Source organism: Talpa europaea (genome assembly GCF_964194135.1).
Source record: "Talpa europaea genome assembly, chromosome: 5".
In the NCBI taxonomy this organism is placed as follows: Eukaryota; Metazoa; Chordata; class Mammalia; order Eulipotyphla; family Talpidae; genus Talpa; species Talpa europaea.
In genome coordinates, this window is record NC_140071.1 from 102,549,181 (window position 1) to 102,562,696 (window position 13,516).

At 37.3% G+C, this 13,516-nt stretch overlaps 1 protein-coding gene across 1 annotated transcript in view; it reads left to right on the forward strand.

Annotated features, from left to right (window-relative positions):
- ADAMTS3 (ADAM metallopeptidase with thrombospondin type 1 motif 3) overlaps positions 1-13,516 on the forward strand; it is a gene marked incomplete at its 3' end in the record, with an annotated part of 222,942 nt that overhangs the window by 186,725 nt on the left and 22,701 nt on the right. The window contains exons 7-15 of the mRNA XM_084233455.1: positions 1,428-1,584; positions 2,562-2,667; positions 3,051-3,194; positions 3,816-3,948; positions 5,775-5,888; positions 8,388-8,533; positions 9,735-9,910; positions 11,037-11,170; positions 12,964-13,087. Coding sequence (XP_084089581.1) covers positions 1,428-1,584; positions 2,562-2,667; positions 3,051-3,194; positions 3,816-3,948; positions 5,775-5,888; positions 8,388-8,533; positions 9,735-9,910; positions 11,037-11,170; positions 12,964-13,087 — 1,234 coding nt within the window. The remainder of the gene's footprint in view (positions 1-1,427; positions 1,585-2,561; positions 2,668-3,050; positions 3,195-3,815; positions 3,949-5,774; positions 5,889-8,387; positions 8,534-9,734; positions 9,911-11,036; positions 11,171-12,963; positions 13,088-13,516) is intronic.

Consider the following 13,516-nt stretch of genomic DNA (forward strand, 5'->3'; position numbering starts at 1 on the left):
GGTTATTCGAATATATCAGTGAAGAAAATAACAAAGAGCCTTGCTCTCTCTCGATTTGTTAAAAACAATGTTTTACATGTATATCATTCTACTTTATAAAAATGAATTATGAATTCATTTTTTTTTTTTTACATTTAAGAGACCTTTAATCCTTGTGAATACAAAAAGTTGTTTCAAAATCGTATAAAATGCATTTCATGTAACTAATTTTGGCTGGCTTTAAAATGACCTAAACGATCCCTGTTTCTGGAATAATGAAATTGATGAAATAGTTTCTTCGCTTGAGAAGAAAGCGTAGGGGATGTAACTAATTTGGAAATTTTCTTGATCTTTAAATTACATGCCCCCCCTCCCATAATTAATCCTCCTAGTTATGAATAACTGATAAAATTATATATTTTGCAAACAGGAAATAATCCATGTGTTTGCATTTCATGATATATTTAAATCCACATATTTTCTGATGAGATGGTGTCACTGATCTTAGTTTATCACATAAACTGACCTATTTTGTGTCACCAACACTGAAACAAGTCAACTCCAGCTGGAGATGTTAACAGTCTTCTATTGGTTGTTAAATCATTTGTTTGGACAAGTATGTGAGCAGATACAACAAACCAAACTAGTTTTACTAAGAATGTAAACAATGATAATAACATTTGCTGAAATGTAATGAAACTCTCAAGTCGGTCAGCCAAGTAGGGACTAATTATGGCTTCCAAGTTCAGTTTCTCATCCTATCAGAACTTCTGTGGGAAGCAAGACTTCTGGGTTCTGGAAGGATGGGGCCTTTCCCTCTGAACTTTTAACTCCTCACTATAATGGGATATTAACAACTTTCTAAGGAATGTCCATCCATCGAAAGGAACTGCAAGATGAGAGTACACCCTTTTCATTGCTGTGAGGTTCAAAAGTGTGAGATTTATATCATTTGCTTCCTATAAATGAAGATTTGATCAGCTTTTCCAAATCATTGAACAATGTATTTCCCCACATGTTGATTAATTCTGACCTTCCCAAAAATTATCACAAAAGATCTTTCACTTTCACATCTCTAGGAAGAAAAATATCTCATACCCAAATCTTTCATAACATCTATGAAACTAAAAATCTAAGCTGAATCAGGAGATATTTAGACTAGAATTCTTCCTCAAATGATTGATATCTACCTCACAATAGCAGACCTCAGCATCACTTCTTACCATAAATGGGTCAGTTGCCTTTCACACAGTAGTAATGATCATCATGAAGATATATTCATGGGCACTTAGAATTCTCAATTGAAAGTATATAGCTAAATAATCCCTCAATAATATTATTATACATTATTTAAGTACTGTAGTATCAAATAATTAACTTCAGAGAAATGTTTTAAAGGTAGCCATTGGGAAAATGCTATGTATGTCTTTAACAATTTGTTCTTATAGTCCATCAGCCTCATAGAAAGAGGAAACCCCTCCAGGAGCTTGGAGAATGTATGTCGCTGGGCTTGCCAACAACAAAAATCTGATCCCAACCACTCTGAACACCATGATCATGCAATTTTCTTAACCAGGCAAGACTTCGGACCTGCTGGAATGCAAGGTATTTCCAATAATTACAGAAGAAAAACTAAGGGTTGGACTTTCTAAAAGTAATCCTGCATCATTGAGTCTCTTCCATCTCCACCACCACACTCCACCATGCGTCCGCCAAGCTTACATTTTTGTTTCTCCTGCTTCCAGTGACTTCTGTGAAATTCACAATGTTAATTGAATGCCACTAAAAAACTATAATAAGCTGTACTTTCATTTAACATAATGGTTGTTTGGGAGTATGGAGAGGATGCTGTAAAATACAGTATGATTCCCACTAACTGTTTGGAATGGGAAAAGAGATACGACTGTTGCCAAAGAGCTTTCTTCCAAAGTCAGTTCCGATGTAGACGGACGGTTTCCTTTCTTTTTTTTTTTTTTAAAGATTTATTTATTTTTATACAAGAACCAGGGTACAGGCCAGATGCATGGGAGGGTGAGAGCATTCACTGGAGACAGAGCGGGGAACAGAACAGGCAGACTGAAGAAATACACTGCTGGGGGGAGCAGTGGGCAAGACAGGAGAGGTCTGCCGCACCATGTGGGATTCTTGCCGGTCTGCCAGGATTGAACCCACGCTGCAGTCGCTGCGGGCAGCTTCACAGTGCAGCGTTCAACCGCCTGTGCCACCAGGGAGGCCCCAGAAGGTTTCCTTTTTAACATTGATGGAATTCTGGCTCCCTTTATCAGTGCTTGATATGAAGGACCATTCACTACCGCAAAAAGACAAAGGATTTAGTTGGTGGGAAGAACAGAATGGTAACCCCGGGCAGCTCCCTCCCTCAGGAAAGGAGCAAATACAGAGCCAATGAATCTTTTAAGAGCCCGTTACCTGTGGCTTTCCCAAGAGAATGTGGCACAATGCTACAGCAAAATAATACTGCCTCTGTTTCCTGAAAAGCTTTTCCTCTGAAGCAAAGGTCCAGTAGTAATTCTTAATGGGTCTTCTCATAAAATGAAAATAAAAGCCATTGTTATTCTCTACAGGATATGCTCCAGTCACAGGCATGTGTCATCCCGTGAGAAGTTGTACCCTGAATCATGAGGATGGTTTTTCTTCTGCTTTTGTAGTAGCCCATGAAACTGGCCATGTGTAAGTCACTGTTGACAGCTATAAAGCAAGAAAAGGTCTTTTCTTTCCTACTTCTCTCAGTATTGTTCACACTTTGAGCAGAGTGCATGCCAGCATACAACTCTCATTCCTTGCCAAATGTGGGAGCTGAAAACAGTGAGGGGGTCATGCACTGAAACTAAATGAGTGACTGACTTGTAGAAATAGTCCTGTGCTTTTCATAGCTATCAAATAAGAAAGGCATTCCTGTAAGGTTGCTCTCTATTTCACAGTTTCTGTGGCTTCTCCATGAAAGCCATGTAGCTTGAAAAATACCAATTTTCCTGTGCTTATTTTCAAAGCATAATTCCAGCAGAAGCTGTGACCTCACGATTCTTACCAGTGAGGTGTCACCTTTGTTCTAGGTTGGGAATGGAGCACGATGGACAAGGCAACAGGTGTGGTGACGAGACGGCCATGGGAAGTGTCATGGCCCCTTTGGTGCAAGCAGCATTTCATCGTTACCATTGGTCCCGATGCAGTGGCCAGGAACTGAAAAGATACATCCAGTATGTGCCTTTCTGCGTGTCATGAGATCTTTTCTGTTAGAGCACAGAAGTATAGACAGGAAACTAACCCTTAGAAGTTTGATCATAACAAAACTCCCAGTGAATGAAAACTGTCATTCACAATAAACATTTTCCTGTGCATCTGATACTATTCCATAATGTACCCATAGTATTTTAAGCCATCGGTATGTAATTTAAGAGAATTTTAACTGTGATTTCCTTTTAGTAAGTTCTTTTTGAAATCTTTGAATAATGGTCAGACTTGAGTTGAGCATGATAAGAGGATGAATGATGCCTGTGTCATCTCTACAGCCTGATGTCAGGACCTGCCCTATTACACTATGTGGGGGTTCAACTAGGGACAGGAGCAAGACTGTTGCAGCTCTACTACCTTCCTAAGTCATAGTTGGCTTATTTTCCTGGGGTGAATAATTATGAAGTTTCTTTTTCTAAATGGAACTGAAACCTAAAATTTTAAATGGCATGCTCTTGTCCCCTTGCTCTATGAGTTGAGGGTATTCTAGAATATGTAACCTACCATATGTAACCTACCATAACAATTAAGACAGGCTGGAAAAAAGAAAGAGCATTTAACAATATGCAATATTTTCCTTCCTACAGTTCCTATGACTGTCTCCTCGATGACCCTTTTGAACATGATTGGCCCAAACTCCCAGAACTTCCTGGAATCAATTACTCTATGGATGAACAATGTCGTTTTGACTTTGGGGTTGGTTATAAAATGTGTACTGCGGTATGTTACAGTCAATTTAGATTTTTGCATCTTGAAATCTTTTTGCATAGCTCCTATTTGGTGAGCTTTACAGACTCATTGGTGCAATGAATTGGTGTTTGCTAAGTCACTATATGCTAAACCCAAGTGCTTTAAATATACTCTCTTATTTAATCCTTGGGACAGACCAGAAGGGAGCCTGTGTACTTTTATCATGTAGATGAAAAGCCAACACTTACAGAGATTAAGCAGTATGTCTGTAAATAGGGGAGCTGGACATGAAAACAAAATTGTCAGGTTTCAACTATGCTCTGTCTGTCTCTTGGTTTTTGTGACCTTCAGAGACAACTTTTAAACCTTCAATAGGTTGCTTTTTACTAGCATGTTGGCCAGGACTCTATGTGACTGTGACCATAGGGAAGAGTTTTGCCGCATAGTCTCATTTGAGAATCACATGGTGTAATATGACAGTCAGATGGACTACCTGGTGAGACTGGGTGAGTCATCAGGGCCCTGGATCTGACACCTATTAGACTTATGACATTGAGCATCTTATTTAATCTCTCTGACTTTGTGTCACATGTGTAAAATGTGATAATGATAGTATTAATCTCATAAAATTAATGTCAGAATTAAAACTGATAACATAACAAAGTATTTAGCACAATGCAGCCACGTAGTAAATGCCTAATGGAGTCATTAAAACCAGTCCTCTGTGTCACTGTTCAGTTTAGAAAAATGTTTGATTAAAGTGCCATGTTGATCTTTAAGTAGTTCATAAAATAAGAAAGAACATTTTAAATGTTGGAGCAAGCTTTATGTGTTAGAGCAAGGAAATAAATATTTCACGGTACTGAGAAATTGATTTGCTGTTTGAAATCTTCCATAAGCAGATACCTATAGTCATCTGATCTGTGTATAGCCACATATTATCAACACTTTATTACCTTCATTAATATTTTAGACCTGAGAATTATAAAGCTTTGACATGAGTGTAAAAAAGTACTTCTGATTAAGTTATAGGAATTAGAACAAAATTCCAGGTCTGAAGTAAGTGGTTTTTTAAGAATGAAGGTAAACTAGTATTGAATTCTAAAAACATTTTATCTAAAGAATGGTAAGATGTTTAGAGCTTGAAAGACAGAGTACAAGTAAAGAGTATACACATGGATGTATGTGTGTTTGTGGATATTACCATGTGATGTCTTAGAAAAATTAAACAAAAAATGAGAAAAGTAAGACTCCAGTATCACTCTGTTAGTGTCTTACTTATAACCATAATAATGGCCTTACCTTGTCACTCATATTTCAGGATTAGCCATATTTCTATGATGTATTGTTATAAGGATCAAATATATGGAAAGTACTTTATAAACTACTTGCAAGCATTGTGATATTTTTTGTTATATCTGGAATATATACTATCTTACTTAGAAAGTATGACAAATATTTTCTATTTTTAGTCATTTCCATGGGCATTTTTATTTTTATATCTGACTAGTTCATCATATAAAAAGTTTTAATATTTCAAATGTTTACAACAATTACTCTTTAAAATTCTAATATTGTTTAATTGAATATCATAAATAGAAATGATAGGCAGAAATATTAAAGTCACCCAAAGAATCTCAGACAAATTGTTGTTTATCTTTGTTATTTTAGAAAAGCAGAATGAAAGTTTTCTCTACTTGGGATTCTTAGGCAGTATTTTTTTTCTTGACATGCCACATCTTTCATCTTACCTTCAAAATATTCAATTAAAATGACATAAGGAAACTATACAAGATATTTTTGGCGCATGTCATGTCATCTGTATTTCACTGAGATTTTGACTCTCTTTCTTCTAGTTCCGAACCTTTGACCCATGCAAACAACTGTGGTGTAGTCATCCTGATAATCCCTACTTTTGTAAGACTAAAAAAGGCCCCCCACTGGATGGGACTGAATGTGCTGCTGGAAAAGTGAGTATATCAATTTATACAATGTAGATTTAAGCTATGTCATATAATAATCATCTTTAAAAGTCTGGAAAGCTTTTATCATCGCTGTGTTGTTTTAATGAAAGCCACAGTACCTAAGGTTTTGATATGTCATGCATTATGTCTGCTATAATAAATTACCACAAACTTGGTGACTTAAAATCATACAAATTTATTCTCTTGCAGTTCTGATAACCAGAAGTCCAAAAATTTGTGGGCAGAACTTTACTCCCTCCAGAGTTTGTAACAGAGAATCTGTCCCTTATCTCCTTCCGCTTCAGGAGGCAGCTTGCACTCCTTGACTTGTAGCTGCGCCACTGCAGTCACCGCCTCTGTGGCCTCATTACCCCTTCTCTTCTTTGTGTATAAATCTCCCTCTGCCCTGCTCTTATCAGGGTGCCTGTGTCGGCATCTCGGTCGCACCTGGATAATTCAGGATAATCCCATCTCAGAGTCCTTAATTTAATTACATCTGCAAAGACCTTTTCCCAAGTCAGGTAGCATTTACAGATCCCAGAATTTAGGACCCGACATTTGGGGGACCACGTGAACTCACTGCTGAGAGATCGGAAGCAGCAGCTCATCAGAATAGCTGGGCCCCTGCTAGTGCAACTCGATTTACTTGCTGGCATCCCACGCCTTGTGAAAGTTGTCCAGAAATAGTCCCATGAATTTATACAGAAGATTTGGCCATGCTCCTTGGGGAACGATGCCCAGAGGTTTTAAAGCTCAAGTTGTGTAGTCAGGATTGAATGCTCAGAAGCTGGCCAAATGCCAAGCTACGCTACTCACAGAGGGGAGAGAGCGCCAAAACCCAAACAAAGCCATGTTAAGAACTCAAGTTGAAGAGCCTTGACTAGTTTGGAAATAAGATATTGTAGACAGACTCAAAAACTGGCAAGAAAGATTTATGTAGTTTTTAGTTCTTTAGAGGTCTATTTCAAATATGTATAAATTGTACTCACTATGCAAATGAAAAGCATAAAATAATAATAATAAAAACTGCCATTATTCATGTTTAAACTTTGTTAGACACTGTGCTGAACAACTGCACACAGTGTATTGCTTTGGAAAATTGAATATTTTAAACCTTTGACTAACAAAGGAGCAATAACAAATTGATTCATTTTTGCTTTATGAAAAACATATCTTGTAATTCAACTTGAACATTCAACTTCTATAAATGTATTTCTGTTATGTTCAAATTTACCAAAGTTGGGTTTTAAGAAGCACTTGTGTTGCCTGTAACATAAAAAAAGAACAAGCTGAAATGCTAAAAGGGAAAAAATGAACATCATTTGAGCACCTTGTATGCTGCACACTGTAAGCTAAGTATCTCTATGATACCAGGGTTTTAAGCAGTCCTCATTTATTTATGTCCTGGTCAGATGGTCTGGCACTACTCATGATCCTTTCCATGTCCTAATTCTCCTCAACTAAAGGGTAAAGATAAAATATCTGACCTACCTATCTCTCAGAATCATTGCTAATGACATTTTTTTTATGTATGTAAAAGTGTTTTGAAAGTTAGATATATTTTGGACATGTTACATTATTTTCTAAGCTAAGGCATATACTTTATTGTGATTATTTTACATGCAAATATATTGTCCTTAAAATCTTGATACTATGGATAACGAGGGACAAAAGGTAGAACTGCACTTGCTGTGCAACTTGGGTGCTTAGATAATTCTTATTGATTATGAGATTTGATACTCACTGGTCAGTGTGTGTAGCAGCAGGAAGGCCACAGGCCAGGTTCTTATGACCTGAGCAGACAGGTGTAGTGGCAGGAAGACACAGGGCAGGTTTTCTATGATCTGAGCAGATAGGGTAAGGAGGACTCCGAGAGCCCTCAGTAGCTTTTGCAGGCTTTTATTGGGATTTACCAGGTACACAGCAGGCAGGGGTGCTGAGGGGGGGTGAGGATGGCAGGAGGCTGGTAGGTCTTCACTCTTTCTGGGCTCTCCAGTGTTCTCTCATGGTCTCTGCTTCTCTTTCACTCTGCTGTTCTACTCTGTTCTTTTTCGCTCTCTGCTTTGCTGGTGTCCCTGTGACGCTGCCCTTATAAGCCCAGTCTTCGTCCAGGTGAATCCCATCTACATAGGCCCACACCCCACTCCAGGTGCCCGCCATCAGGCATGCTTTCAGGACCACAGATCCATCATCAGTCCTAATGGCGAGACGGCAGAAAAGCCTGAAACTTTTTTACTTTACCCACTGTGTGTCATTGAAAAACTTGTGTAAGTGAATGTGGCATTCATTTCAATTTTATACTTAAAAATGCAAATCTAAATGGCCCTTCTTATAAAGCTGTTATTGCTTCTGGATGATTTTAAATACTGGTAGCCATCTACTATTAAATGCATTTCACCTGGAAAGAAAAGGCAATGCAGCCCTTCAATTGGTGGCTCTTATGTAACAGCTTCAGTTTTTAGCTTATGCGTGATTATCACCATTTGCCTTTTGTCACCCCCTAAGTGGTGCTATAAGGGCCACTGCATGTGGAAGAATGCTAATCAACAAAAACAAGACGGCAACTGGGGGTCATGGACCAAATTTGGCTCCTGTTCCCGGACTTGCGGAACTGGTGTTCGTTTCAGAACACGCCAGTGCAATAATCCAATGTGAGTATAACCCTTGTAATTCTGCCTCTTTTTGGATAAGCCAAAAAATGCTTCAATATGATGTCATTAATATTGTGTTTCCTAAAGTGCATGTAAAATACAGAACATGAAAATTGAGGACTTAAGTAAGTGTCTATTTTGGGTAAATCTCCATTTTTCAATCTTGTGAAGAGTTGTCAGTGATGAAGATGAGAGGCTCCAGTTAAGAGACGAGATTTTTGCGGAAATTGTTCTTGAGGGCTGTGAGGAGCTGAGCAAGACAGCAGGTGACTGTGGTCATTGTGCTCTTGGTACCTGGGCACCTGGCTGTCAGGTCCCCTGCGAGAAGCACAGGTGCTTCCCAGAGGGAGCAGCTCCAGCCCAGGGCTCACTTAGCCCAGAGCCGGGCAACAGAGAAGGGTAAAAGGTGACCAGGGGGACAGTTATCCATCCCTTCACCCAGATTAAATTTATTGAATCCCTATTATGTGTTCAAAAAACTGAACAACCTTTTTTTTTTTCTGAAGGAAAAAAAATAACCGAAATACTAAACATGGGCTATTCTTACTTGTTTGAACTTTAACATGTGAGCAGACCTTTCTCTCTGTCTCTGACAGCAAGATGACTGAACATATTTTTTCCAAAAAGATTGAGTGTCATATACCTATCTTTACAGGAAAAGATGGCAGTTGTATTAGAAGTAACAAAAACAATAAAAATTACAGTAATAAGTCCAGTTAAGTTTCACTATGAGCCATGACCTCTTTTAGATTTAAAATGTTAACTCATTTAATCCTCTCAGTGTTTCTCTAAGGAAGATAGGATTATCATTTGCATTTTACATATGAGAAAACTGGTCTGTGATTACAGTTGCTCAGGGTTGCATCTACATGTTTTATACATGATAGAAAATGTCATTTCTCTGCTATCATATATATATATATATATATATATTTATTCAGGTACTTTCTCCATGCATTTAAAAAATATACTGTTGGAAAATCTGATTTAAATTGAATTTAGGCCTCCCTTCTCCTGCCCCTTCACCCATCAGGGAGAGGATAGTGCTTTTGGAAAGGGATGGAAATTAGGAAGTATGAGTTCATTCACTTTGTGCTGGCAGCTCAGAAGCCCTGGCTTTCTGCCCTACAGCACTGTGTCTGCAGCCTTCAGCTGCTGGGTCAGAGCCAAAAGGCCTTTTTAAATGTTGTCTTTTCTTTAGGCCCATCAATGGTGGTCAGGATTGTCCTGGTGTTAATTTTGAGTACCAGCTTTGTAACACAGAAGAATGCCAAAAGCACTTTGAGGACTTCAGAGCCCAGCAGTGCCAACAGCGTAACTCCCACTTTGAATACCAGAGCACCAAACACCACTGGTTGCCATATGAACACCCTGAGTGTGAGTAGACCCCGCCGCTCTTTTCCTGCCATGTGGACAGTTACACAGAGTTTAAGCTTTGTCAACACCAATCCTCTGGACTCCTGATCCCTACTTGGTTATTTAGAAAACTTGGGATTGATGGGGGCAAGCCCTCCTGGGTTTCCAAGATAAGGGCAACATACTGCCTTTCCCAGAGATGTGAGGATTGTGGAATAGATGTTGGCAACCCCCCTACCACCACCATACTGATGCATGGGAGAGACATTGCACTTCTTCCTACAGCTAAAGTCCGTCGACTAGGAAATGCATTTGGAATAATGTGAGTTTTCCTTTCTGAATAGCTGCAGAATAGCTGAGTTCTTTTACAGTTGAGTCAGGCACAAGAAAAAGAGCATTATTTATTTAATAACAAAATGCACTTTACAAACTTTTACTTTTATACTGTACCATAGTTAGGAAAATACATTTTGAAATTCTTTTAATGGTTACTTCCTACCCCTGGATTTTCAGTTCAATATGTTCAAAAGGGGATGTCTTGCGATAATTTTTTGTATGGAGGGCTTTTCTTTGTAAATAAAATAATGACATGATTATCATGTGATATGATAAACAGTTATGTTCAGTTTAAAAGCTGTTTTAAGGGGAAAATGCGTACACATAGAAATTTAAAGTTGTCATGTATTAAGAAGAAACACATTTTCATCTATTTTGGTGAAACAAATCACAAATTATATTCAATAAGAGGCAAAAACTATAGTAGTTCATTGGGTCAAATGAAAGAAAAACTCTTATAGCTCTCTAAGGATTACTAAAACTTAACTGATTTATGAATTAAAGTTTATTGGAAATCTGTGGTTAAGTCTAATCTTACCATAAAATGTGATTGACCTGAGATAGTCCCAGCTTATACCTATTGTCCGTTAGTCACTTTTCTCAAAAGTCCCAGTTAAGATGTCAAATCAAACGGTCACCTGATTAAAACAAATATGTCAAATAATATACTTTCTCCACTCTTTATTTCATTGACTTCTATAATACCTTGTTTTCCAGAATCCACATCAGATATTTTAAAAGTAAAATAAATAGTCCTATTCAAATATGCCATTTTATATAAATAACTGATCAAATCCTTCATCTTACACAGCCAAGAAAAGATGCCACCTTTACTGTCAATCCAAAGAGAGTGGCGATGTCGCTTACATGAAGCAGCTGGTACATGATGGAACGCGCTGCTCATACAAAGACCCTTACAGCATATGTGTGCGAGGAGAGTGTGTGGTGAGTTCAAGCAAGTCTTCAAAATAGATCCATAGTATCATGCAATTCTACTTTCACTATCATTCTGCTACATAATTTCTTTTTTCTTATTTTCATTTATTTTCTTACATCATTGTTCATTTTTGGATGGTATTTTATTTCTTCCTATAGGCATCGGCCCTATAGTTCTCTCACCACTATAGCATCCATACTCCGTCACCATAGTCCCTTGTGTTTTTCACATTTTGACCCCTCTCCCCCTCCCTTGCTGTATGCCTCAGATCTATGGTCAACTTTTGACCAACTTTATGGTCAAGTTTTGTCTTTTTCTCCTGCATATTTTCAAAATAATTGTTAACACTTTCTTATTTGTAAAATCACATTAGAAGGAGAGTCTATAAATAGTTCAGTAGTTAAACCAAATTTAGGAGAAATTGCATTGATTTTTACCTAAAATTTCACTTTTAAGTGATATTGAAGTCATTTTGGTGACTGACAGAATCAAGATTTAAAAACAGTTTCCTAATTCTCCACCAAATGCTTTTTCTGAGTTACTCCAGTGCATTAGTCTGGGCCTACAACTTGGGAAAAATGCCCTTGCAGCGTATTTTACTGGTACCCATCTGCTATCAAAATACAGTCTTTTAAAAAAAAAATTCTATGTTAAATATATTTTATATGTTGCTTAAAAGGTAATAAAAACTTCTTTCTCTCTCTCTCCCCCTTACAATTGCTTCTAAGTGTGAGTGCTGAGTTCCACAGCAGATAAAAATTAGTGAAGACACAAAACTGGTTGTGCCCTATTTTATCTTTGTTAAAAGTGCAGTTCATTTTCTTGTTCATGTTCACAAGTTGATATGAATTATCCTTACCAACTAAACACATTATTTCTGCCTGTTTCTTTTTCACTTCAACACAACTAACTTTTTATATTAATGAATCTCAAGTATACATATGCCTCATAGTTAAACTAGCATTTCCCTGAAATAGAATTTGTGTTGTGTTTGTCCTTCACCTCCCACAGTATCTAATGCATTAGATCTATGTGCTGTCACTACTGTCTCTGCCCATTTGTATCCCAAATGTAAGAGTGTAGTGCTGTACCATGTATCATTACCTACACTGATTTACATTCACGACCTGCCCCAGTTCAGTAAATTTCAGTAGCACCCTGTTAAATTAATGTGAAAATGTAAACTCCTCCTGATCCTCAAGGTTTTCCATGACCTATACTTTACAAATCTTCCCCTGTCATAAAACTCCAACTTTCCATTTGTTGAAATACTGTTCCTAGACTCAGTTCCATGGACCTGCAACTTCCAAGACTTTATTTAACCCCTTAGAATTCTTGAAATATTTCCACACTCTGTTCCTTCAAGGCCCTATGAAAATTTCCACCATCTCTGTGATGTTTTGTCTCACATCCCTGATCAACTTGTGCTAATGTATGACTCACTATTTTATTATTCATCTTTATGAATATGAGAACAAGGGATAAGTACATCTTATTTTTTGTCTGTATCAGCTACAGCTTCTGTGTGTAATCAATGTTTGATAATGATGACTTGTGTGTTGGGGTAATTAGTCCAGTAGATGGGGGAAAATCACCCAGAGTACAATTCAATCTAGAGTACCAGTTGTTTGATTTCATGGTAATTCTTTAAAAGATTGAGGTATTCAAAATCAGGACTTGAGTGAAAGTTTGGTGCAACCCTGATGCGGGCTCATAATCAGACAAATGGTTCATCAGTTTCCAGTATGCTAACCTTTACTTGGCACATAAAACTAGCCACAGCTAAATCTTCTCTTCTCAGAAAGTGGGCTGTGATAAAGAAATCGGTTCTAACAAGGTTGAGGACAAGTGTGGAGTCTGTGGAGGCGATAATTCCCATTGTCGAACTGTAAAAGGGACATTCACCAGGACACCAAGGAAGCTTGGTAAGATGAAGTTTCTCATGAGTTAGTATAATTCTCTCTCATTTGTATTTTTGAGACATCTTTTAGGAATACAGAATTTTCTCTAAAACATTAAATTATTAGTTGCTGATTATTTTTAATTCATATTTACTTCTTAAAAATTACTAGAAATAAGCAACCTTGATAATTCATATAACATCACATTGATGTAAAACTGTCTATTAAATTTATAGAAAGAGTAAATAAAATCAATATTATTATAGTAGTTAGCTTCAATTGGTTTTATTTTGTGATTTTAAAAAGTACATTAGACCAAATATTAGAATGAATGCTTATTTTGAATTCCTGTTGCATATAAGTTGATTTAGAAGTTAAAAAAATCACAAAACTGAAAGTCTAACTTTTAAAACATTACATTAGTTTTACTTCTTTTAAGTTTTGCCTCTTTTA